The sequence below is a fragment of the Anas acuta genome, chromosome 5, assembly GCF_963932015.1.
Source record: "Anas acuta chromosome 5, bAnaAcu1.1, whole genome shotgun sequence".
In the NCBI taxonomy this organism is placed as follows: domain Eukaryota; kingdom Metazoa; phylum Chordata; class Aves; order Anseriformes; family Anatidae; genus Anas; species Anas acuta.
In genome coordinates, this window is record NC_088983.1 from 12,762,176 (window position 1) to 12,789,277 (window position 27,102).

Here is a 27,102-nt window from a genome sequence, read left to right on the forward strand (position 1 = left end):
GATCCTCGTTAACGGCAACTACTGCTTGCTTGTGAATATTACAGCAAGGACGGTAAATAAATAAATAAAGGGAGGGGGAGGGTATAAACATGTATACGAGATGAGAGAGACAACAGAAGAATGCAAAAAGTCAGGTTGCCACACCTACAAGGCAAGGGGAGCAGAGAGAAAAATGCGTGTCTTTGCAAATGGATTAAACTGCAGGTGCTGGGGAGCCCAGCCGAGGCTTCGGTGCCTGTGAGATGGGTGCTCTGTAGGGTGTGCAGATCGAGAGGGGCAAAGACACAAGCATGGCATTCCTCCCCAGACTGCCCCACGTTTCAGGCACTAAATGCACACCCCACACAATTTACACTGGCTTTGATGCGTCTGGAATTTACCTCCTAACACACTCTCTGAAGCTCCTTTAATCCACTAAATATCCTGAGATAAATTTTCTTTCACATCTATAGCTAGGATAAAATTATACTCCCAGGCACCTGGATGTTTTTCTCGTAAAATCTGGCCAAACCTCACCCCACAATCTCTAACAAAGAGTCTCCAGATACTTTCCTCTTCAGTAGAAATATTACAACACAGCAATTATGAGAAGGGTATGTGCTTATCTTCATTCCCAGCAACGGTATTCTCGTATTACTTCCTCAGAAGTATTCCTCTCCTGCTCTTCAAACGTATCTGCGCTAAAGCAAGGAAATATGTGACAACTGCAGTGTCAGTTGTCACGGGGAAAAATATGTCAGCAAAAACATTTGATTCAATCTGCCGTATAAAGAAGCAACATTTCCTCGGGGTTTTTGTCTTGTGTGGATAAATAACAACTGTCCCGAATTCAAGTATCTAAAGCCAATTTCAGATATCAAAGGGCAGATTTCAGGCAACAACCTTCAGAAAGGAGAAAAAAAAAAAGCAACCGGTTCCTTTTTTTTAATTTAGTTTCCAAAACAAACCCATAAAATTTGGCCTCTTGGTCACAAACTTAAGTGTGAACTCTAAGATGAAGAGAGAAGCAAAGGGTGTTAGGGATCTTACAGCTGTAAGTCCCCTCTGGGCACACGCATCCTCCCTGATGAGATGCATCATATGGAATATGCAACAAGAACAACGAGATTTGCCAGTTCCATGTGTAATCCAACGCTTCTGCCTCAGCGATGTGTTTTTATCAAGTTTTACATGCAATCTCCTCGTACTCGCATAATGACAAAAGAACCAAATGCAGCCAGCTGGTCTGCTGGAGGAGCAGGGGCAGAGCAAGCAGAGCCTCAGGGTGCCTGCAGAGCCCTTGGCTGCCGGAGCCAGGCTGTCCCCTTCCAGCCTCCAGGTCCACACTTCGGTGGCTATCACCCAGCAATGCAGGTTAGAAGGGGCTGAGACACTGCACGCAACTGTGGGCTGCCAAAATACCATCCTTGGGTTTTGTCCATTTTAAGCTCATTTGCTCCCCTGCGTTTTAACACTTTGTGACTTCAGCAACAATGATGCCCCGGTTCCTCTTCACTCCTGTCACAGAAGAGTAACTGCGCTATCTGGTGAGCTTCTCACTAGCTGCTCCATCTCACCTGGAGGTCAAAGTCACTGACATGGAGCAGTGATTTGTTCCACTCCCCTGTAGTGCTGCAACCCCATTGTCCCTCTCCGCAAAAGCCACGCTCCTGTAGCAGCTGAGATACTCCTTCGGCTACTCTCCTGCTGCTTCTTGCTCATCAACAGGATCGTATTTCTTGCAGGAAAGAACAGCAGATCTTATTTCCTTTAAAGAGCAATTTGTGGCACAGGCAAATCCCTTCAAGTGCCTCACCTAGAGCTTCCCGAAGTTGCTTGGCTATCCCAACTGCAGCTGCACCTCTGAAAACTGGGGCATTCAGGCAGCCTCCCTCTTTGGGGTGTTCAGCCCGACAAGCCACAGAAGACAGGCCTTCCTTCCTCCTGTGCACCAGCCTTTTGTCCTTTCTGTGAGGGGTTTTGCTATTTCTTTGGGGCAGGGGGAAGCAAAAGCCACCTGGCTTTGAGTTTTAACATCAGGAGGTACTGCCTGAGCGCTGCTGCCGGGTTGGGGATCATCAGGCGAGAGGTTCTGCACCCACTGCAGAAAGGCAGAAACCCTGCACTGAAAAGCTTTACGTTCATTTTCAACTTTGCTTGCTATTCATCAGCAGATTTTGCTTCCTCTGTTCACAGGCAGCTACTTCAAAAGCCTCATTTTCCTTTTTGTAGCATTCTCAGGTTTGCTCGGTGGATGGGGGAATAGAAGATGCAGTTAAAAATACTGCGATGCCGTGGTGGGCGGTGTATCAGAAATAGACAGACAGTAGCTCACTGTGAAGAATACCAAGTAATACCCCGCACAGATAAAGGCATGGAAACAAAAGAAAGAATGCGTTTGTGTTCTGGTGCTAAAGAGATAAATCTGGGCTAAGCATAATGGCAGAGAAGCACCACTCATGGCCAAGTGGGTGACACCTCCTGTTGGCTTCATGTGCCAAGTCCTCTTCAGACAGCGGGGTCAGCAGGAGAGGATAAAAGCATGGCTGAGGAACAGTGTTACCTCCAGGCATAAACAAAATGTACGCAAGGTTTGAGATTCTGTGAAGGCAGCACAGAAACTCGGCACAAACACGGACCCAGCCGGTGTCTCGCAGAACCCAGTTGTCTCTGGGAACCGAGAGCCGCCTTAGCTCCTTCCACCCTCGCCTTAAAAGCCACTGCAGTTTTTCTGCGGACATTAGGTGCTTCCCAAGAGGAAGATAAACCCAGCCTTCCCCGTGCAAGGAGCCGTGAGCTCATTCACTGGATTTACTCCCTTATTTCCTCCGAGGCTCGAGTCTGTTCATTCACCCAGCAGCCATGCGGTAACACTTCATCCCAGAGGGCTTCACCGACAGGTATTTCATCACCACCACACCGGGGTCGCTCCATCACCTGGGTGAGACCTTCCTGCAGGATGCCCAGTGCTGCTTAGCAGCACAGAACAGCTGGAGCTGGAAGGCACCCCCAGGATCATCAAGTCCAGCTCCTGGCTTCCCACTCAACACAAATACCCCGGGACTACTCAGCTGGGGAAGTGAAGAGCAGCATCAAACTGAAACTGCTGGGGGAACTGGGACAGAGAGACACGACGCTTCTTGGGTTAGGCTGCCACCTGTCCAGGGAATCCTATGGGTTTTTAAGGCCCAGCCTGGAGACAGCAAGAAACATACCAAACAGCACATACAGAAATGACACACGCATCTGCACAGGTTTGCACAAGCAGGCACCACAGGGCGGCCACCTCTCCAGCCTGGTGCTTGGCTCCTCAAGCCACGTCGGTGCACCAGAGGACGGAGACAGCCGTGCTTCTGCAAGATGCACATGAGCACCCACGTGCAGGTCACAGTCGGGCTGCCGGGCAGGGCAGGTAGTGCTGATGGTTTATGCACGTGGGAAAATGCTCGTTGTGAAGAGCACGGGACCTCCAAGCACCAGGGGCCATCAGTCCAGAGAAGGCTGCCATCTACTGATTCCTCCACTGCACCCATGGGGGCTCTTCCACCCCACTGCTCAACTTGACCAACCCTCTTCTCCTTCTCTTGCAAGATACATTTTGACCCACCAAAATCTAATACAGCCATGGGCATGAGAATAATCGTACCATAAAAAACCCATCACCGTACAGACACAACCTTAACAAACCACCGCTGAAATGCCCAATAAAACAGATGTCATTTAAACGCTGCCACACAGAAACCACAGTGCTCAATATTCCAGAGAAAAGGTCTAGCATTCTGCACATCAAATGTTAATACTATTTTCAAAGCAAGTCTAAGGGAAGACAAGTAATTTAATAATCCTAATGGGTGTGTAATTGGCATTTGACCATTCTTGCCATAAAAGTAGGTGCCTTCCTGGCCCAAGATGTCTAGGAACACCACTGAAAGACAGAGAAGGCTTTTAAAACAGAATTTTTAAAACACTTTTTTTTTTTTCCTTTTTTTTCTTTGGGTAGATTTATTGGGAGTTTCACTCTATTAAGAGCAGGATCGATTCAATTGGGTGAAATACAAATCACTCTGCGGGCGCAGTAAGCGGCACAGTAACTTTGGGGCCCATTTGCAGCTTAATTTACTGCCAACAATCAGCGATGTCAAGATTTGAGGCATCTCCTGACAGCCCTATGACAACTGCAGTTACACAGCATTATCTGGCCTTCCAGTAAAATCTTTTCAGTCAGATGGCATCACGCTGCATTTCACAACAGAAGCACACATCGCTAGCGTGGGTCTCCTCAGCATTTCGGGCTGGCATCAGGACATTCGGGGGGTCCTGCAGCTGCTTTTCCTGCTTCTGACACTGTTCCCTTCCATGTAGGACTGATCAGCAAAGCATGAAATAAGGCAAATTGCCAATATGTTAAGTGTTTGACAAAGGACAGAAATAATGTTGGTGATATTTTGTCTGATGCTAGAAAGTTTAATTTGAAAATATTTGGTACAAAGTGTTCCTTGTACATACAAGGGCAATCCAACCTCTCATCTAATTACATACTTGGTCAAACCATCTCTTTTTGGAATTGAAAAGGACAGAGTATTTTTAAGGTACATGATGATGGTGATATACAGAGCGACATATCATGAGGTGACCCCTAATGCTGCTAAAACATTGTCACCATTTGATCCAGAAATTTTATAACACAAGTTATGAGAAACTGAACACACCAAGCAAAATTAGGAAAAAAAAAGTGATACCCCCCTACCCTGCAACTGACCAGAAATTTTTAGAGCCCAACATTGTTTTACTGCAGATAAAATAATCAATTTCTGTAGAAATTCTGTTGCTTGCATGTCTACAAAAATTGTTGAGGTTTTAGGAGCCCCCAATACTTGCATAAGGATGGAGTTACATTGGGGGTGGGGATGGAGGAGGAGAGGGGGCAGCGGCAGTGCTGAGCAGAACCAATATCAAATAAAAGGTGCTAATTTTACACTCTAACAATCACAGTTGCTCAAATGTTTGCAAACATGAAACCAAGCCCACCAAACTCAGCCATATCGTCACTTTAAACATCGTTCCCGTGGAATTCTGCAGCCCCAAGATTACGACAGACAGACATGCACACTCTGCAGCAGCATAAAATATAATCCTATACACAATCCCAGCATCAATTTTCCCTTCTCCATCACAATCCGTATTGCATCTCGCAGGAGCATCTGTCAGATCCCGAGCCACCAAAAATAGCAAAGACCCTTTTAAACAGAACGGTTCTGGTTTATATTTATAACTGCACTGTGCTCGCTGCTTCTGGCTGCACGGCTATGAAATTCGTGCAAGATATAATCAATTCCCCGGCTTTGCACTTCATCATGCAGTTAGCTGCCGTTACCTGCATCCTGCCCTTCAAGCACTTCTCCCCATGCAAAGGGTAGAGGTTTTAAAAACCACCAGAAATATCTGCACATTGAAGAGCTAACTGTAGAGCTGACTGACATTACACAGCAAAAACCTTGTGAGAACAAAAACCGAGCACACTGATGGATAAAACAGAGAGCCTACCTGAATTCTTCAAATGCATACATGGCCTAGTAACTACACCAAGGCTCTGAAATGTAAAACGATCTTCTTAACGTGCAGGAGGACCATTTAGTTTGTCAAACCGCAGCAAAATGCATACTGACGAGACAGGATATTTGAAATATTCTGAAGAGAAAGGGTATGCAGATACTGGCCTGCAGCCTACAGCTCAGCCAGCTGCTGACAAGCAGCAGCTACCAGGGAAAGGCGATAGAGGACCATGTGATCATTCCTGCAAGTCTGATTAATGCAGCACACTCCGAGAATACAGCCTGATAGCTTTATTATCCCAGCCAAATAAGTCAAATACTCGACACAACAGGCTACGGTAACGTTCACATGCTACATCAAAATCGGTAAACGCAAGCAGAGGACGAGAAAAAACTAAATATATAGCATAACCCAAGAGATTAATCAGGCCCACTCGAGCTGATTTTCTTACCTTGCCGTGAAATTTTAGGCTGTGCTTTTAGTCATTTACACCACCCGGGATGCAACAAAAGACTGCAGCCACCAACCTCCCCTTCCATGAATGCCAGAACATTTTAAGTAGTTTATCTACTAGAAATCATTTCCTCTGTAGTCTATCCCCAACCACTTTAACTCCTTCAGCCCTGAATTCGCTGCCATCGATGCCACTGGCGATACCCATGCGGGCTTTTTACGTTTTATAGGGTTAACCCCGACACCTCGCAGCAGTGCCGCGGGACGAAGCGGGGTGAGAGCCATCTCTGCCAAAGAGAAGGAGGGCAAGAGGAGCGAGGAAAGTTAGGGACTGGCGGCATTGCAGCAGGCAGGGAAGATGCTCCAGCCGCCTAGCAACAGCGCACGCAATCGCCACGGCAACGGCAAGGATGCTGCAGGGGGGGCACCCCAAAAGGCAGAGAACCGCGGGATCCCACTTGTTCGGGACATGCAGGGGGCTCATCCGCGGGGTTGCCAGCAGCCCCAGGGGAGCTCGGCAGGGCCGGAGGAAGGGTTCGTGGGGTGGTTGTGCACGCCCGGGTGAGCCTCAAGGGTAAGGGTGTGGGCTTAGCTGGGCAGAAGGGATCGGGCGCTGCCGCCGGGCTGCTGGCCAGGGAGCAGGTTAAGGGACAGGGCTGCTGGAAATGGTGGAGGTTCAGCTGCTGGGGAGGCAGCCCCACACCTGGGAGGGGACGGTGATGGGGTAGGGGGAGAGCGCTGCTGGGGAAGGTGATGGGGTAGGGGGAGGCAGCAGCTCCGGGGCTGCCCTCCGCCTTGGCTTGCCTTTCTTCTCCTGCTAAAGCTCGTCCCCAGTACAAGGGAACATCTTGCACGGATAGTCTGGCTGAAGGCTGAAGCATCCACCCAGACCCAGCTACAGCCCCTGAAAAGCCTCAGGTCACCCTGCCTGGGGACAGCTGCCCCACTGAGCTACAAGATTTGGAGGCTGGCAAAGCAAAATACAGGCAGCAACATCACTGGGACACAGCAACCTGTGCCACCGCAGCATCTGACCCCACGGTCGTGAAAAAGTGGAGACAGAAGGGGTTAGAGTGCAAGGGAAAAGCACCCATGGCAAAGAGTCACCCCTGGGAACAAAAGGAATCTGAATTTACTTGGGACGTGGTGTCTTTAAAGCAGTAACGACCTTGGGATTGGTTTTATTTTCCTTTAAGCAAATGTGATAGTGTTAAGAGATAATAAGGGCACGCTGTAGGAACACAGAAACACACGCGGTCACACCATCTGATGCAAATGAATTATTCCACAAGCACCCAGAGAGAGGGACTGCAAAGTAGCTGTTTCTGGTTACAGCCTAATAAGACATTAAAACCTCCAGAGAGAACACAACCGTTAAGAAAAGTCATCTTCCATATTTAGGACGCACTTCACGACAAGTATGCTCACTGTACACAGCACCCACACAGCCAGCACAGATGAGGTAGCCCTGTGCAAGCCAGTGCTCGGCCTCTCTCTTTGTAGGAAAGGGGATTTTACCTCCAAAGTCAGAGTTAACCAAAACCCCTCCCAGGTGAAAGAGGAAAGGCTGAACCCCACTTTTCTTGCTCACCCCAATCTCACTCTGCCTTGAATTCAAGCGCAGCAGGGCTGTTTGTCACTTGAGATGTTCGTGTTCACTTTTGATGCTGGTCAAAACAAAAACCTTTCTACACCACTCGCAGCAAACACAGTGTACGGTTCCCCCAAGTATTCATTCTCTTTGAAACGGAGTTTACCACATCACTGTCTGGTCTTCCAGTTCCTGCAAGCGCCGCTACGCAAATAAACAGCCAACTGTTCGGCTCGAGGCGTCCCTCGTCAATGAGCTCACTGTGCTCCCAAAGCAAACACGCTCCAGAAGCTTTCAGAGCAGAGGTCAGCTGCTGAAAAGATTCAGTGGGATAACTTTTTTTAACTTTGCATTTTTAGCCAGCGCTTTTACAACTGTTCACAGCGTTACAGGCAGCAAGAGCGGGGCTGCTATCATGTAAGATAAGCGATAGTGTCATTTCTGGTTAATTAATTAGTAGGATTCCCATATTAGATTGGAAGATCTGAGACCATCATGTCACCTTGTCCACGTGAATGAAGATCAGCATGACACTACCTAGCAGGAATCACAGGGACTTTTAAAAGTCTCATGAAAGGTAAAATACCTTATTAATGCAGGATTATAGTATCTCCTTACAACTTCTGTAATGAAGAAGACTGCAGTTTCTCATGCCCTAGGACAGATTCGAGGTGTCTAGAAGCAGACAGAAAGCATGTCAGAAGCTGCAACCAGCAACAAAAACGTGATGCAGGGAAGAACTGTTTGTTCCCTGCTTGGCTGGCTGATCAGTCCAGACCTGCGATGAAAACGTCCCACACTTTACCACAAAATAAGAGTTACGTCATGGAAAAGGAAAACGACACTAACCGTAGTTGGGGTAGGGTGAGGACAGCAAATAAAGCAACAGGAGCTGAGGGATGCACATCCCTCCTCCCGATCTAGCCCCAGGCAGATGCAGCAAGGAGGGGTCCCACTGAAGCAGCTCCGTAACTTTTGGAAAGCAATTTGTGAGTCCAGGCGCCAACAAACACGTGAGACTGTGACAGAAACAATTATCCGTGATGAAAACTTGACAAAGAAGTGTGCAGAAAGACTGGAAATATGGCCAGAACAAGGACAATGGTGATATTTCTGAATTTGGCTACTATTTAAGTGGCATACAACAGCCTTGCGTTGACACTCTGTGTAAGAACTTATTCTCCCCAAGAGTAATAGCTTGCATTATTGGTACTCAATATATCACTGCATCACTACTGGTCCTGTCTCCCTGAGATTCCACCAAAGCCTTGGCCAGATGCTAGGTGACATTATCTGATCACAGACAGGCCGAGGTATTTTAATGAGGTAACTATTTATTCCCTTGCTTAAGCGAGGGAAAAGCCACTAACGTAGTGGACTGCTGTCATTAAGCCTCTATTATCATTATGCTGAAGTGACGTTTAGACCATTCTAAAAAAAAAATACTGCACAGAAAAATCCAACAGCCACTTCATGAGGAAGAAAATAGAAGGGGAAGGGAGAAGTGAAATGAGCCACCAAGAGCATATATAATCGGCATATACCCACTGCAGCTCCACCATCTCTGCACCGTGGAAGATATGGCAAACACAGACTCCATCCCAGAATATGCCGAAAAATCTCCTTTCAACAGGATTTTCTCTGAGTTCAAAAGTCTTTCCTGGGCTTAAGAAAATAAGATTTAAAAGGATTATTGGAGCAGAAGGAGGAATGGCTACCTGAATTTGTTCAGGTACTGAGAAAATTGTGGAAATAATTATACTACCCTGAAGTTGACCGAACAATGGTATATTCAATATTGGTGTATTGACTCAAACCTTCAGATGTTAAAGGAAAGGGCGGATAGGAAATGAACTATTTTTTTTTCCTCTTTTCATCCATGGGATTTCTATTATACGTTGCCTTTAAACATTACACCAATTTTGCTGCACAAGAACAGCCTCCTTATCCACATTTCAGGCTGCTCCTTTCAATCTGTGGTCTTCAGTTTGATCACCAGCATGAATTTGTGAAGTTAACATTCACAACAAAAAAATATATATATATATCCTACCTATGTTGCCTCCTTATTTATATAGCTTTAAATATAACAGCACATGAACAGCACAGCAAATTTCTTCCTCCCAGATCTGACCCCAACACACTTCCCACTTCGCAAATCTAGAGGCTTGGCCCAATTGGATGGCCAATGTGAGGTTTTCCCCATGTTTTTCTATGTTTTTCTCCCCCCCGTTTACTCATCATACTGGGAGTACCACATACCATTTTCATTGCTACTCTGTTCCAGATGCAAACAGGCATACAGGATCCCACATTGCTAAAATGGAAAGTTTTTCAAAACAGCACTGTCTGCCTTACCCTAGGGCGTAGGGAAGGCGCAATGTGGTGAATTAGAGAGAACGGGATTCTTACTGATTTCCTAATGAGCCCCTGGGGATAACACCAAGTGACAACCTGCAATCCAACAGAGCTGAGCCAGTCTGGACGAAAACTAAAAGTTGCATATGGATTATTAAATTATCATTCACTGCAACAGTGCCTGAAATAGAGTCCAGTTTAGGACTGTGTGGTGCTGATTGCTATATAAAGCCAAAATTGGAAAAGGTCCTTAGCAGTTTAAATACACATGACAGACAGCAGAAGACAAGCATATTTGAGATAAATGTCAAATTAGTAAAACAAGAAATATGGTCATACCACCAAACATCCCCCAAAAAAATAAAATTCAGCCTGTATAGACTGCCAATATTGCTTGATATGACTAAGACTTGGGTATTCCTGTCTGAGTTTCTGCCTGCTTATGAAGAATGATTTAAAACCATGCAAAATCTCTTCCAAGGAAAGGCATAGGGCTGCATGAATTTGAAGTGAAAGGCAGTAATGTATTATTTACACCTAGATAAACAATTATCAACCATAGCTTTTTCAATACAGCAGAGATTAATTTGAATCATATTGCACACAAAAGTCGCCTTAGCAATTACTAGTTATGCTACTTCAATATTCACCTGACAGCCACAGCATCTTATTGCTGCTACGCCTTTGCTGATTAGTATTTTAAGTCTGTATAAACACCAAGCAGACGATATAGAGGACTCTTTCAGAGCAAATAAAAGGAGCTACAGACTTCCATTTGGAAACATCCTTTAAACCAACTTTAATTAGTCAATTTGACTTTTTTCCAAGTTTTGAAGGATTAAATGTAAAAAGAGAAGAGTGGGAGGTTGAAATTAGACCTGCATTATCACCGTTACCAAACGAAATGCCAAGGGATATAAAAACAGTATCTGAATAAAGTGAGGTCATGCAGGTTCGTGAAAGCATATATTGACAATAAACCATTCGGACACTGATGTGTAGTGCGTACGTCATATATAAACGAACACGGAATTGTGTACTTTAGACACTAATACAAATAAAGGTATTCACATACCACATACCACACTGACTTCTTGTTATTCTCAAGGAAGCAAATGACCCAGATCTTAAAATCATTTAAATCACATACTGGCATGTTTGCAGTCAAAAGTATCAACCATGAAGTAAGCAACTGCCCACCCACAGATGAGCACAGTAATGCCTACTGAATTTGGGACCCATTACCAAGTACACTGCGAGGCCAGAAGTTATACTCGCATGGAAAATACCAGAGTTTACTTGTCGTCTTCTCTGGTAAACATTCAAAGAGTACAGCTATTAACAATTGAGCCTTCTCATATCTCTGTATTCCCTATTTAAATGGTAGGATGCGCAGAGGAGAAAACTCAAGGCTAACTTCTATACTTCTGCTTCTATCTGACCAAAGTAACCACACTGCTGTCAAGAAGAAGACCCCATGGGTGCAATGAATCTGTTGAGCATGCTCTTTCCACCACAAGATCACAGTGCCAAGGTCTTAGGAGCTGCTAGCTTGGGGAGATTTTACACAGACACAATATCAAAGCTCAGATCTGACCATGACCCAGCATTTCATCCAGGGCACATATGGATTATCCACCATGAGGCACTAATAGTACAGAATTTGTTAAAATTTACCCATGTTGATGTCACATTAATACCCGTAACAAAACACTGAAGTACTAGAGCTGTACTTGATACTTGCTTGTTCTTAGAAATGAGCATGTTCAGAGCAGGCCAAGAAATATACAAGAATATTTTTTTTCTTGCCCTCATAGCTGATGTTAGAATAAACATGTAAAGGAATTATTTATTATATGCTGGGGAATCCTTTGTTCAGGAACAGCTTCTGACAGCAGCAGCAGATTGAAGCTGTGGCAACTTCAGAGTATTATTTGCTCGCTCCTATGAGCACACACAAAAGTTGTGACTGCTCCAAGGCTTTGGGATAGCCTAGCACCCAGGAGCAGTTTCACACACGAGCCCATACTACTCTATTGGCAGGTGGGACGTGCTAGCGGTGGGATGCCCCTGGAGCTCGGCTTCCACCCAGGGAAAGGTGAGGACATGGCACTGGGCTGGTTCTGGCCTACTCTGTACCAAGTCAAGGCTTCTGGCAGCACCTCCCATCACATTCTCACAGACAAAATCATCCATGTCCATAAAAACTTGATAGGGGGAGTAAAGAAGACAGAGTTGGACTCTTCTGAAGTTCCCGGTAACAGGACACGAGGCAATGGGCACAAGATGAAATACAGGAAATTCAGCTCAACATGACGCTTTTCCACCATGAGGGTGGTCAAGCACTGGAGCTTGTTACCCAGAGAGGCTGTGGCATCTCCATTCCTGGAGATACTCAACACTCAACTGGACAAGGTCCAGGGCAGCCTGCTCTGGGTGGCCCTGCCCTGGGCAGGGGGTTGGACCAGATGATCTCCAGAGGTCCCTTCCAACCTCATTGACTCCCCGTGACTCTGTGAGCAGGAATGTCCCTTCCCATGGGCACTGCACAGCTTGCTCCCAAAGTGTGCCCGGCTGCTACAGCAGCTGCTGTGCGAGGAGCATCAGGTCATCCCCGCAACTTCTCACCTCACGTGAAGTTCATTTATTGACAGCATACACTCCATAACATACACGTAGTACAGAAAGATTCAATATAGTCTTTACCAAAAACCAGGGTATATATCTGGCTTTTGAGCCCGATATAGCAAGGAGATACCTTGTATGACATTCCACGGCAAGTCAAAACCAGAGAGGAAGTTTAAGTTGCCAAGTATTATTTGAAATAACAGGTTTGTACCACTTGTTTGTTCTTCACATGAAGTAAGAGTGAAGATTGAAAAACTAATTTATTTTTTTAAGGACCAGAGAAATACCAGAGCTCCTGCAGGACATTTTGAAGAGGGAGGGGTTGTCTCCAGTGAAACATTATTGGGTTTGACACTTTAATTAAAGGAGGTGTCAAAGTTAACACAAAAATATCTTTTTCACATAAGCAGCATGTTCCAATTTGGAGGTAAAGACACACAAATTACAGAAATAGCATCGCAGCAAAAGCCTTTACAGCATCCATCAAACTGGGCAGCTTTCAGGACCTCCCATCAGCTGAACATCACCAGTGCTCCAACTTCCAGTGTCAGCGGGGAAGAGATTCAGTTTCCTAATGGAAGGACAAGCACTAATACTTAGAGAGAAGCAAAGCAGTAACACAAACCCTATCTTTGGGGCACCTTTCTTTGCTTTCCACATCCAGAGTATTCCAACCCTCTCCTAATCTTCCTGTGAGTTACAGAATATGATCTGGATTTCTAAGGTGGAAGGTGCATGATGGGGGAAGCCACACGGCTTGCTCCAGGATCTGATATCTTGGAGAGAGGGAAATTTCGCACCATTTGTGAGTGTAAAATCCCAAGAATAAGCTGTAGTCCCACACCAGACTGTGCTGATCCCACCTCTGTCTTTTGATTGCTCAGCCTCTTCAAATACTATTATTGATGCTCAAGGGTACCAGTGTCATGACAGATCTTGTGGCATTGCACACCACTGTGCCCCAGGCCTCCAACATGAGAACGTCCTTGAGGTTCTCTTCCCTCAGCACTTCACTAAGCTGCATGGCTTACATTTCTGCTACATTCCTGCATTCTGTTATATTTTCATATAGACAAGGATTCAGTAACAGGCAGAGTAATTTTTAGCTTATAATCATAACTTTCTTCTCTAAACCCTCTTTCTCTTTCAACTATCTTTTCAGAAACCGTTTCAAAATGCTGCAATGAAAATTTTCTCTCTTCTCTCACTCTCCCCACATGACTGTCTAAAATGCTTCTATCTCTGATGCCTTCCCTTCCGTTTATTTTTTTTTTTTATCTCTACAATGTAGGCTCTTTTATCCCACCACAGTTCCCAAGGAGTTACTAACAAGAAGTGTTAGAAAAAAAAAGGGCGATGGCAGACGGAGTAATTTCTAAACAACCCCACATTTACATAAACCAAAGGTGGCTCTCAACAAATAAGTAATGGAAAAATTGGTAATGCAGAAATAACTGTAATAAAAGCATATGTGAATCTGCTCAGGAATTCTGAAGAATCTTGAGTTTTTCAAAGTTCACCTTTGAAATCCTTCTTTCTCTACGCTGGACCAGAGAGAGGTCCAGAGGGGTCTTTGGTCTCTTTTGACCACCACACTGGGTTCTCCTCCAGCAAATATTCCTGGGGAGAAAGAGAGACATACAACACTTGCAAGTTATCACTGCACAAACACAGGAGATTCCTCGCTGGAGAACCGTATAAAGGAAACTGTCACGGAGCCAAAATATTCTCTTGTGACAGCCAAGCTTCTTGCAACTTCCCAAATAAGGCCCTGACTTTAAAGAGCATGTCTTTTCAAAGCCTCATTGATTTTCATCGCCTCATGAAGAAGCACATTGTTTATGTGTCTGGATGTGCTGATATTCAAACAGGATGAGATGGGCATAATTCAGTGGTTTCAGAGCCTGGTTTCCAGACAGAATGAACGAAATAATCATGGGAAGTTTTGAGACACTAACAGCATCCCTTTGGCCACTATTTTGGAGTCATTCCCTGACCAAGTTGAAACTAGAAGGCGTAAAGAGGCTGAGGGACCGCCAGCATTTCCCAGTACTCAGGGCAAAGACTTCAAGGGAATTTTGAAGCACAGTAATGTATTCCTTCCAGCCCCCCATAGTCCAGAGACTTTAGCATCAAAACTAGGGTTTGTGTTAGCATTCAGGCCTGGTTTTGGGTCATTTCTCTATTTTTCAAGTATTAGTTTACTCATCTTCAGATAAAAATAAAATAATAATAATAATAATAGCTATGGAATTAGACCAACTTTGCTCTATCTAGATCACATTAAAAAAAAAAAATTCTCCTGAAATCACTTTAATAGTTGAGTTTGGCAAACTGTTGACAATAATCTGTTGCTTCAGTTCTTCTACTTCTTTTACACTTGGAGCACAGCACTGTGAAATCAGAAGTCGTTTGGATGAAGCTAAAAACTTTTGAAAACAAAGCAAGTCCTTAAAAACACCCTAGGCAGAAATGTGCAGGTCTCAGCCATTCCAGTTACCCTATCTTTGCAAGTACAGCACGTGCATCCCTGTAATACATATACTGCAAAAAATATAATCACAGAACTTTAAAGCCATGGACAGAAAAGGAAGAAAAGCTTTACGAAAGTGGGTCAGTAGAGCCTGAGTATACTGAAAGCACAAGCTACTTAGGTGATGGCTATTCACTAAATACATGCCACAGTACTACATAGGCACAAAGAAGAAAAGAAGTGAGAAGAAAAGAGCACAAGCCAGAGTAAAGTAATACGGGATAGTTGTAGCTAAATGCTGAGCAAATCAAACTCGGTGGTATCTGATTTTAAGTAGTGTCAGCAAGACTCATGACTTCTGGTCCACGTGCGACGTAACACAACTGGGAGTGAAATTCCAGCACACAAATTCTGCCCACAGCAGACAGAGTTGTGCAGAAAGGACTGACCGGAGGCAGCAGATGAAATGAGTCCCCATCCTCTTCACCTAGATCACACATTCACACCCTGCCTTTACCCGGTGGAGCACCACGCAGCCACATAACAGGTCAGAGGTGGGATAACCCAGCGAAACACTGCTGGATTTTCTTTGGAGTGATTAACACAATAACAAGACACCCCACAAACAAATGATCATGAAGTCCCACATAAGGAGTGTGGTGGGAATTTCCTTCTAGAGGCATGAAGAATCAACCTGCAATGCCACCAGTTTAGCCATACGTAATGAACTGTCCTGTAGGGTTTATTTACATGAGAAAACTCTAGAATGGTAATGTGAATTAACATCCCTGAATGAATCAAACCACATAAGATCCCCGCAGACACACTCGTTATTAATTAAATCAACCCTATTTCATATTTAGTATAATTTACTTTGATGTGAATTAAACTTAATCAAATTAAGGTCACGCGAATGCTGAATCAGAGAATATATACAATGGTTTAATGTAGTTTACCTAATTTACTTTACGTTCACATTTTAGGTGATTTGGATTAATTTTCCTTCATGCCTTTCTGCAGACAGCTTTAGAATAGAAAGAGACAGCAGAGAATAGATGAGATGCTGGGAAGCTCCCCCCACAACCTACAGTTTTGAGCTGTCAAACTCGTTCCCCAGGAACAGGGTCCCTGAGGTAACGTGACTTGCTGGGGACATGCCAGATGGACTACTGCATGGTCACTCTCCATGGTGGCTTCCCATGGCTTCCCATCTTTGCTAACTCTCACCTGGAGTCCAGAGGCTGGGAAGTGAGAGTCAAACCCCGCAAGTCCTCACCCCTCAATCCTGCTGCATTTGCAGCCACTGATCAGGTGTTAACGGACCATTAGCAGCGCATGTCCTGAGGAACCCGAGACAACCCCCAAGGAGGCCAAGGCATTTGATGTGGTTATCTTTTAAACAACAGGTCACTAAAATATTTGGTGTGTTTCCGACGTTGTTTTTAATAAAATAAAAAAATATAAAGGCCGACTTATTTAGGCAGATGTGTTAAAGTCACTTGTCATATTAATTCACCATTGTAAGGCCTTATTGTGGTTACCCTGCTCCAACACCTACAAAGTCACCCCTGAGTCTTCCACCAAACTCCCTTCTCCTGTTACGTGCCTCTGCTTTTTACCATGGAAGATTTTTCTGTGTACACAAACGCACTCTGTCATATCTAGGGCACTCGGCATCTATTATTTTCTGTGATGCAGGTACCATCTGTGAAGCTGAACCTCAGTTCAGGACTATCACATTGACACGTGTTGGGGAATCAGAGATGGAAATTGATATTAGGTTATAATCCTACTGCATTCAAATAGAAGACCAGGACTTTAGCAAGATCAGGCTTAACCACAGTCTCTAATACCCAAGCATACCTCTAAAACGTTTGCTCAGGAAACCTTCAGCTGCACCCTTTGTTTTGCAGTGCCCTGCCAGGATTATCATCCTCAGGGGTCACAAAAGGTGTCCAAAACTCCAAACCAAACGAATGATGAACAGACCCTGACGGCAACAGCAGGTGACAGCTGGCAGCAGTGTGCAACTAAGTGCACAGTGATGAGATCAGAGACCTGTGTCAAGAAGAAGGGGCTACCAAAAGCACTCCTGAGTAAGGAAGAAACAGAATTGTTTTAGCCCTTTGCCATGGAGGTCCTTTGCAAGCCGCTGGGCTGATCTGACCATGCAGTGACTTAAATTCCAGCTCCTGTGAGCACGAAGTCAGCACTGAAAGGAGGGTGGGACACAGAAGCATTTCTGCTTGGGCTGCCTGGACAAGTGCCCACCTCCACTGCTGCCTTCCCTCCGTCCCCCCAGCACCGCTTGTGTGATGCTGACAAACATTTATGCAGCTCCACGACAGACCTGACCTGAGGACAGGCCCAGCTGAAAGCAACACAGCTCTTCGTGGAGACTGGGAGCACTGGCTAAGCTGGACCCACTTCAGCACTGACACCGGAGCTCCAGCCATGCTCGGGACATCAGTGACACAGAAATGTGTTGCAGGAATGGCATTCATCCTGCCCGCCCCCAAACAAGCCTGAGACATGCCCCCGTGTGCATTTATTGCTTTTTCAAACTTGTTTCCATCTTCCCTAGCTTGCTGCCCCATGTGTTTTCCCCCCTTGCTATTTCTGCAGTACTCTCATATTTAATGCCATGAAATTTTAAAGTAGTGTGCTGGCTCAGGCTTTTTGAGATTGCAGAGGGTTGCAGTCACGCAGCTCTGGCACTGTTTTTGTTTAGCAAGTCAGGACAGAGGGTACAAGGAGGCCCCTGCTGCTCATCCTTGAGCAACATCACCTAGATGACAAAGCAAGGGAGCACTCCCTTTTTTTAAACCAAATGAGATGGTTATGTTCCTATTTGTATGTGTTAGATGCCAGGACTTCCAGACACAAGACAGGAGTAGGGTAGCTTTGGGTTCCCCCTTCCTAAAAGCTATAAAATTTCCCAACTGGCTTTGCCTTTGGCTGAAGAAGCCAGCCTTCACCGCTCCACCAGCCCCCAGTCCTGTCAATTTGCACACACGTACTTGGATTTATCACGGTCAGTGGCCTTATCACAACGGTCAGTCGGTTCACAAACATCAAGGATGCTGCTGCCAGTAATAAGGTCAGGAACGCGTGCAAGTCTTTGCAAAACCAGGATCTTGATGCCGCAGCTCCAGCTGCTGTCCCCCTGCCTGTGGTGTGAGAGGGGCCGGGGGCAGCCCCCAGTACAGGACGGGATGGGATGGGGCTGCTTGCAGGAGAAGCCAGGCACAGCCCCAGGCTACACACAGGGATCACAGCAGCAATCTGGTAGTGCTTGCAGGTGGTTCACGTGCTGGAAACCAGTGTCTGAGAGCTCAGCGCCAGTTAAAACAACTAGACACCAAGCCAAGAGCCTGCAGGTCAGGCTGCGGGAAGCTCCTTCCTCTGGCTGCCCTGCTCATTACACGCATCGCTGAATTGAGGCCACTGCCCCCACCCCACTCCGAATCCACCTGGCTGCAGGCAGGGCCCATAGGGCGGGATGCTGCACCGCCACAGCCCTGTGACACCTCTTCAGCAGAAACTCACATTTCCAGCTGCACTTGGGGAAAAAAAGTGCAATGTAGTCTGCTCGACAGCCTTTTGTCCCCAGACAGATACAGTCAGTCAGATCCACTGAATTGCACACTCTGCGTTCCTAATTCCCTCCAGTTATGCTCTAAACAGAAAACCCTTCATGCTAAAAATGGCAAGATCCCATTCTTTCACGACCACCGCTCTAGGTGGGGAGGATCCATCCTAGTACCGGGTTGCTGCTGGAGGAGGCACAGCACCGTGCTGCGAGTTCGGGATCACGGCAGCAGCAGCTGACGATGCAGCACCGCAGTTCGCTCCTCTAACTGCAAACACCGGGCGTGCTGAAGCGAAAGGGAAGGGCACAACTCCGCACCGCATTTATTCACGGATGGTCCCTAACAACAGACAAGCCAAACAACAAACAGGGACAGTTAAAAGATATTTTATTAAGCATACAGGTAAAATAAATATATAAACTTGTGCTCCTTCTCTTTCACTGATCTGATTAGTCAAAGAAATTAAGTGCTTGAGAACAGCAAGACTGCTACACAGGGATGACTCAAACCCTTACTTCTTAATGTAACTGCTGTGGGATCAAAAATTGACTAGGATTTACCTAGACGATGTATTTTAGAAAGATCAGCATGCAAATGTATTGCAGCACTCACCACTAATTCATGATAAAGTCGGAATATTGAAGTTACCTCATTATGTCAAAAATATGCTAGCCCAGTATTGCTCTCACTTTAAATTACAAATCCTTTTCAAAAAGGAATTCACAGATTATCTCAAATCCTAGCACTGTTTGGCAGGTGGGAATGAGAGTGACAGACACAACAGAGTCGTTTAATAAAATAATGATTTTAGTATTAAAAACATTTTAACTGGGTAATGACAACAGTAAAGAGCTAACGGGCAGAAATACATATGTACAAACAGCGGGAAAACATGTACATGTGTAGATGATTTTAACTTCCTTGTTTTCTATTTTAAAGGATTTTGCAGGCATTTTTTGAACTCTTTTGATGTCATTTGGACCACAAACCACAAGTTGAGTAATGCTGGTCTATTCAGTGCTGAAGTCATATCCCTGCTCATCCAGCACACATGTAACAGGCTTATTTCCAGCTCCAGCTTTTTCACTTGTATTTACTTACTTAAGCTAACCTTTTATCATAAGCATTCGGCAGTGCTGGTTGCATTTAGTTCTTCTCACTGCTGCGTGTGGGGGAGCACATGCAGCCAACAGCCCGGCCTGTGCACGGCTATGGGGAAAAAGGATGCAGCATGCAATTAAAGGGATTATGGTGACCGCGGACCTACTTCTTGCTAATGCCATTTCAGTGTATTTTCTAGATCCCCTCGTTACTGAGGGAGTGGCTTACTAATGAGGGATAAAGAGCGGAGGCACAGGAAGGAAGCAATGCTCACTCAGACCGAGGAGCAGCAGCGAATGATGGGAAAAGGGGGAAAATGCAAAGAGGAGGAAGGAACAGACAGCAGCATGGAGAACACGAGGAGCCTTACTGTAATGCTTGGTGATTAGTACACATATTACACTCTTCATCCTCAGAAATGCTCCCTGAACAGGAGTCACTATTCCAGCAAAGCAAGGACTTCAACAGGACCAAGCTTAAGCATATCCTTAAATCCTGTGCTAGACTGAGACCTAGCTGCTTAACCTTCTTAATTCCCCCTCAGGTAAGTACTGCCACCCTGCAGCAGATAAAGACCTGAGGCCACAAAGGTTAAGAGATTCAGCAGCCACGAAGCAGTGGAGGAAGCACAACACACCTGTGATGAGGAGCTCACCGCAGTGACAAGGCCCAGGCCCAAACCACCGCAGTCCCCTGCTAGGGCATCCATGGGATCCCACAGGACGCTACAATTCATAGTATTATATTAAGCTGAGCTGTTCTGCACAGCTCTTTATTCATATATTTTATCAGCAGATCACAGCAGAACGTGCCTGTCCTTCTCAGCACCTACGCGAGCTGGAGGAGAGAATATCGAGATCTCAAGCTGCAGGAATGACACCTACTGCCTGAGGAATGAATTGCTCACCTACCCGAGACCTGCACCCAAAAAGCAAGGGCCTTCCAGAGAAATGGGTCACAGAACCATAGCATGTCCGGGGTTGGAAGGGACCTCTGGAGATCACCCAGTCCAACCCCGCTGCCGAGGGTTGTGGAGGGGTGTTGACTTCCCAGTCAATAGCATGGCTAACTGAGGAACAACCCCCTGCCATGAAGGTGCGTGGGGAACGTCTTGATGGGAGTGGGAGCACGGTCAGTCGTTAAAAATGCTCATCCACACTGCTGGCCGGGCTCACGGTTTGCAACACAAGCACTGGGGAGCCTGGGCAGAAGGGTTTGTGGTGGGGAAGAGGAATGCGAGGACTACCATCTTAGTAAATGCCAAATTCAAAGTCATAGTTATAGCACTCCCTGGAGAAATAGTTCCAAGAGCATTTCTGGTGGTGTCAGGAGACCCTTGCTTCCTACCCTATACATGTATGCTCTTCATGTGTGGAAGGTGTGAATTACACAGGATCACACAGAATTTCTAGGTTGGAAGAGACCTCAAGATCATCGAGTCCAACCTTTGACCTAACACTAACAAGTCCTCCCCTAAACCATACCCCTAAGCTCTACATCTAAACGTCTTTTAAAGACCTCCAGGGATGGTGACTCCACCACTTCCCTGGGCAGCCTGTTCCAGCGTCTAACAACCCTTTTGGTAAAGAAGTTCTTCCTAAAATTACCTTCTGTTTTTGCAGGCAAGGACTTAATGATCCTATTCGCCCTATCAAAGTGCGAATGGCCAAACTGGCACAGCTGGGGTGAGAGAAACCGGAACTCAAAAGGAATGCGTAAGTTAACCCTGAACTGGAGACAAACATCAGGCCTTCAGTCTTCCCTCAAGCAGGCAAATCAAAACTTTCTGGTCCTCACATGTCTCTCCCACTCAACAACTGTGAAATATCCAGAAAAGTGTAATGCTTCGCTAGTTGCTGTGATGCTGCAGAATGGCGCTTCTGGCAAACAGAAATGTGAAGGAGGTTTCCGGGCTCTGATTTTTGGTAAGGGCTTGCCCTGTCTGTCTTCTTGTGATTAAAAAATAGGTATTTTTAATGCCTTCATAACCTTCAAGTCAAGAATCATTTTATAAAGACTGTCAGTATCATTCTTCGTGTTTACCTCAATGCAAAAACACAAAGTCTCACGGGAAGAAAAGTTGTGTGGTGGTAAATATGCCAGGAATGAAACGACAGGAAACAAAATAAAATTGGATGGATTTTTGATTTCACATGGTCACAGCCCAGACTGAAACACACTGAGTGCCACTGGGGGATGTGCACACACACACACACACCTCGGGCAGAGGTCTGGCCTCTCCTCCTCGTGCTGCGGCTGCAGGGAGGGCAGCCCTGTTGCCCAAACACTCCAGCACATCTTTTGGTCACTTCCCCTCGTTATAACGCATCAGATCAAAAAGCAGATGGAGGTGGAAATGTTGGGGAGCTGTGGATGAAACCTGCCCACGGAAGATGGAGGGGGTGAGGTCGAGCAGCGTGGCACAGCTGCCTCCCCTCTGCTCGGCACTCCTGAGAAACTGAAACCAGACACAGGGCTGAGAAAAGGAAAGGGGGAAAGGATGATGGATCCTAAGCGTTCTGAAATGACCATGAAAAGTGCAGGACACACATCCTGAAACTCCTCGTCCTCTTGAAGGAACACCACCAATGTACACCAGAGTGGTTTCCACTGCAATAAAGGACAATAGGGGAATGATGTAATTTTATTTATTTATTAATGTAAACAGAAAGCAGATGAGATAACCCTAAGGTTCAGATGGAGATTCAACAAACAAAAGTATCTACACTGAACTTCTTAGATACAGAAAATCCATAGCTCATGCAATTTCTTTTATTTTAATTCTGTAATGATTAAGACTAAGCATTAGTCAGGATTCATTTCACTTTGGCAGCAGCTTTAGAAATCTTTTCTAAAGAGGTTTGATATTGCTCATCTCGCACAGTGCACTGAGATGGATAGCAAGAAAAAAAAAAAAAAAAAACACAAAATTGCTAGCCTGCAAGATTCAGGAAACTATTTGAGCCTAAACTGTATTTGCACTTTTGGAAAGGTTTTGATGCTTCTTTACAGAAAACGTAAATATTTACAAAGAGCGAAGTGCTGTACTGTCAAAAGCAAGCATCTAGCTCGGCACAAAGAAGGAACGTGCAGACACCTTTAACCACGACACACTTCTGACAGAGCTGTTCTGCATTAGGATGTCTGTTATTTAATAGAGCCTGAGTGATCCAGAAAAGCACAGGAGTGAAACACCACACAAAACCACGACACTGAGTTACAGACATGCGCACCCTCACTTCAAGAATTATGCTCAGCCTTGGTTGTAGCATTAAAGGAACAGAAGACAAAAGATTTCCAAAAAGAGGGAAGGAACAAAAAGATGTCCAGAGCTTATGCCTCATTTTAGAGATAGGAATGTAAGTTTATATTTTAAGCGTATAGAGTAACAATGAGAATAAATGAGACATAACTGGCCTGCCTGCTCACATTTCCTTACAGCAAGGGCATGTTGAAGGCCAGTAGGCATCGCCTGGCTGCAGAAGAACCACAGCCTCCATGCTGCACCTCAGGTACAGCATCTGCTGACAAACAGCTGACCACAGCCAGAGCCAAAGCACTCCTCCAAAGACCAAAGCAGAGCTACAAAAGCAACTTTCTGCCTGCAGCATAGTGTCCACGCTTGGGATCTTGCTCATGAAGCGACAGCCACAGGGCTGGGCGTTTTCTCATGGATGACACAGGTGGAACTGCACAGCACAGGTTTGGCTTGAAGGCCACCAACCTCCATGCAAGGCAAGGCAAGGCGGTGTGACAGCTCGGCCATGGCACGGCTCCAACCCAAGGCAAAGAGCTGCAGTCAGAAAAGGACAGGACAGGGTTTCTCGAGTTCCAAAGTCTGACAGAATTAAACAAACTAAGCTGCAAACATACTGCTCCAGCTCAGAAATCAATTACCAGCGACAGGGCTAAATGGGACCTTATAGACGACTTGAGTTTGTTATCCATCTCAGGGGATGCTACGAGTTCCCTACAGGGGACAGTGCACTGGGCTACACGGGCCACTAGTCCAACAAGGTCAGCAACCCCAATTCCAGCGACATTATACATGGAAACAACACATTCTCTCTAACTTGTTACGGAGAGAAACAGAAAAAAGGAGTAAAGAAGACAAAGAAACCTCAGTAACTAACGATGCATACCTATAGCTCCAGTTAGCCCCCAAGCAAATCAAATGCTTTGGCAAACCACTTGAATTACCTCATGAACTGCTTCATGAACAGAAAACAGAAAAAAGTGAAATGCTCCACACTTTGTGTTTATTGGATCAAATGTAAAGACTTTGCTTGTTTATATCCAAAACAAAAGGTTTAAAAAGAATGAAGCATATATGGTTTTTGCTACTAAACCAAGTTTATGCTATGAATGCAGGACTGTAACATACAGCCAACTTATCAGCATGGCTAAGAGAGAGACTCTGGGAATAGTTTTTTTCAAGCATGCAAACAATCTGCTATTGCTGCTTTTTACTTTTAGTGAGAGACCACTGAAACACAGATCTCTTATAAACTGCATTTCTGACTAACAAATGCAAGGTTACACTTAGGTTGATAAAACATGTTAAACTTATTTTCATCTACAGTAATATTCAGAGACATTGTCTCATCCCAAATATGAGACAATTCTGTTACCTGCAAGAATAAGTGAATATCTGCAGAAGAATAACCTCAATATTTATTGTACTACAGCAATATTTTTATATACTAAGAAGTAATAACACCTCTGCACTTTAGCATTTCCACCCAGGAATCATAAACCACTTTTCAGATAAAACATCTATTATAATCTGTTTTAGTACTAAGGCCTGCGGTACACCCACTACACATACCTTTTATGCTTTTGAAGTGAAGATATAAAGAAATTATCAAAATACAAATGGAAATTTTTACTTAAAAATGGCAAGCATCATATAACTGCCACATAACAATTGTGCAAAGAACGGCACCGCAATTTATTCACCACAAAATGCAATATAAATAAAACACACGTGGCTAAGCAAATGTTTTAAGAAGGTTTTTATTAAATGATTTTATAGCCTCCCAGGGCCCTTTGGAATTATGTAGCCTAGATTTATTAAACAGGAATTGTCACTGAAAAGGGTTTTAGGTGATTTGCAGATGTATATTTACTAGCTAGCAGTACCCATAGAGTAAAGACTATACAAGCAAGGAAAAAAATCAGAAACAGAAACCTTTAAAAGCAGAAACTCATTTAGAAAGACAGAGCAAGCACGTACACTGAGGTGTGGTAGTGGCGAGACAGGACTGCTTTACGGGTGACACACTTGCAGACTGCAAGCACCACATGGCGAGACACGGAGCAGCTACGCCAAGAAGCACTCGCAGCGCACGTGGCCCAACTTCAGGTGCTGCACCCTGCCCAAACGGACTCAGCCCAGCACGAGGGGCCCAGCCTAAAGGCGCATCCCTTCTGTCTGTTTGTCCATCCATCCATAACCATCAGAAATGAGGAAACGTGGAAGTCCCAAAGCCCCTCCTGGGGGCAAGCTGCTTTAATTTTCCAGAATGCCCCATGGCTCTCATCTCTTCTGATGGGGATTATTATTTCGTGGTCTGTCTTTGGGTCTCCCAATTTCCTGCTACCTCTCCCACCAAAAAGCACAGCCACCAACAGTGTGTGCTCACACGGAGCGGGGTACCCTCAGTGGGGCAGCCTCACAACCGTGCCAGCTTCCAGCCAGCCCCGTGGTGCTGGCTTGGGGCACGAGGTGTGCTTACCAGTCACCTGCAGGGCAAAGAGTCCAAGGCCTGGGGAGCAGCTCTGCTGATGGAGGGGAGGGAGCGAGGGGAAATTTGGCTGCCACGAGCTGCATTTGATGGTCTCTGGGCACCCCCATGAGCAGACCAGGTGAGACAGAGGGTGATGTGCTTCTTGTGTGCAGACCGGAGAGGTGCAGGACACCGGTCGCAGGGCACTGCCCACCTGTGTGCCTTCCAGCCCTCCCCACTGACAGCATTTAAAGCAAGTGAAGGAAACTGACGGCGAGACAAACACCCACACAGCTGCACCTCCGAGCCTCTGGCACACGTGGGAGCGCTGGGAGTAAATGGGGCCGTAAATGCATTCAGCTGTACTTCCAGGAGCAACGCAAACCTTGCAATTTGGGGATTATGCACCGCAGAAAGGCGGCTGCTATTTCCATTTTTAACGTTTCCCGAAGCGGTTTTACCTTAGCTCGGTGGAAACAGCCACCGGCGCTAGCCGAATCGGAGGCTGCGTTGCTCCGAGATACTGACAGCTCCACTCAGCTCCTGGATTGAGGAGCAAAGAGCCGGGTCTGGGGGGGGGGGGGACGAACCAAAACAAGCAGCGCCTTCCTCGCACCGGGCACCCTTTCTATTAGGGACGAGCCGGCCTGGGGACGGGGAAACCCGCGGGCAGGGAGGCTGCTGCCCGGGGGGGGAGCAGGAAGGGGGGCCGGCCGCACGCCTCGCCCCCGGGGGCTGTGCCGGGGGCTCAGGACCCCCCCCGGGGAGCTGCAGCTCCCGAAGCCGGGACCCCCCCGCTCCCCTCCTCCTGCCCGCAGCCTTTGTACCCGCCGGGCGGCTCCAGGCAGCGGCAGCCCGAACCACGCCACCGCTGTCACCACCCACCCGCACCATCCATCTTACCCCCCCACACACACACACGGCGTGACACCGGCACGGCAGGACCCGCGTGTCCCCGCACACACTCACCTCATCTTCCCGGAGGCGGCGGGGGCCGTAACGGGGCGGGGAGAGGTCCGGGTTTGGGGCTGGGGCTGGGGGGGGCCGCCCCACTCGCCCCTTACCCGGGCAGCTCGGAGGCGGCGGCAGCGGGCGGCCCCTCCGCCGGCCCGGCCATGTTGCCGGCTCCCTGCCGGCTGCGCTATGGGTGTGTGAGCGGGTGTGTGTCTGTGTGTGTGTGGGTGTGAGTGTGGGTGTGAGTCGGGGGGGGCCGTGTGGGCAGGACAAAGCGGCGCCGCCGCCTCCCGCCCTGCTCCGCTCCGCACCCACGCGCGGTGGGGCCGCCCCGCCCCGCGCAGCCTCCGCGGGGGACCCGGCCCGGCGTCCCCCCCTGTGTGCCCCCCCCCCCCGGCTCTTTCGTGTCGCCCCCCTGTGGCCCGACACACCCCGGGGTGATCCCACACACACCCCGACACACCCCGGGGTGCCCCCCGTCCCCAAATGGGAACGGTTTCTGTAAGGGAACAGCGGGGTTTGGGTCCCCTCCCGACCCTCCCCACAGCTTTTGGCCCCTTTCTGCCCACCTGGAAGAGGCGGTGGTGGATGTGGCACCCTTTGTGTTTCCTCAGGGGCCTGCCCTGAGCAAATGCTCCATCGTTCCTCAGGTGTGCCATGTAACTTCGCCAGCAGTTCCCCAGGGAACGA

The 27,102-nt window shown here is 46.7% G+C and overlaps 1 protein-coding gene across 2 annotated transcripts in view; it reads right to left on the reverse strand.

Annotated features, from left to right (window-relative positions):
* The window catches only part of EVL (Enah/Vasp-like), a 141,228-nt gene extending 114,505 nt beyond the window's left edge, over window positions 1–26,723 (reverse strand). Inside the window, exon 1 of one of the 2 annotated variants that reach the window (XM_068682779.1) lies at window positions 26,428–26,723. In XM_068682779.1, the coding sequence (XP_068538880.1) occupies window positions 26,428–26,432 (5 nt within the window). In that variant the 5' untranslated portion in view covers window positions 26,433–26,723. Of the gene's footprint in view, window positions 1–5,523; window positions 5,684–26,427 lie in introns of those variants that run through there. The other variant, XM_068682776.1, reaches the window with a different exon arrangement.
* Between the last annotated feature and the right edge of the window lie 379 nt (window positions 26,724–27,102).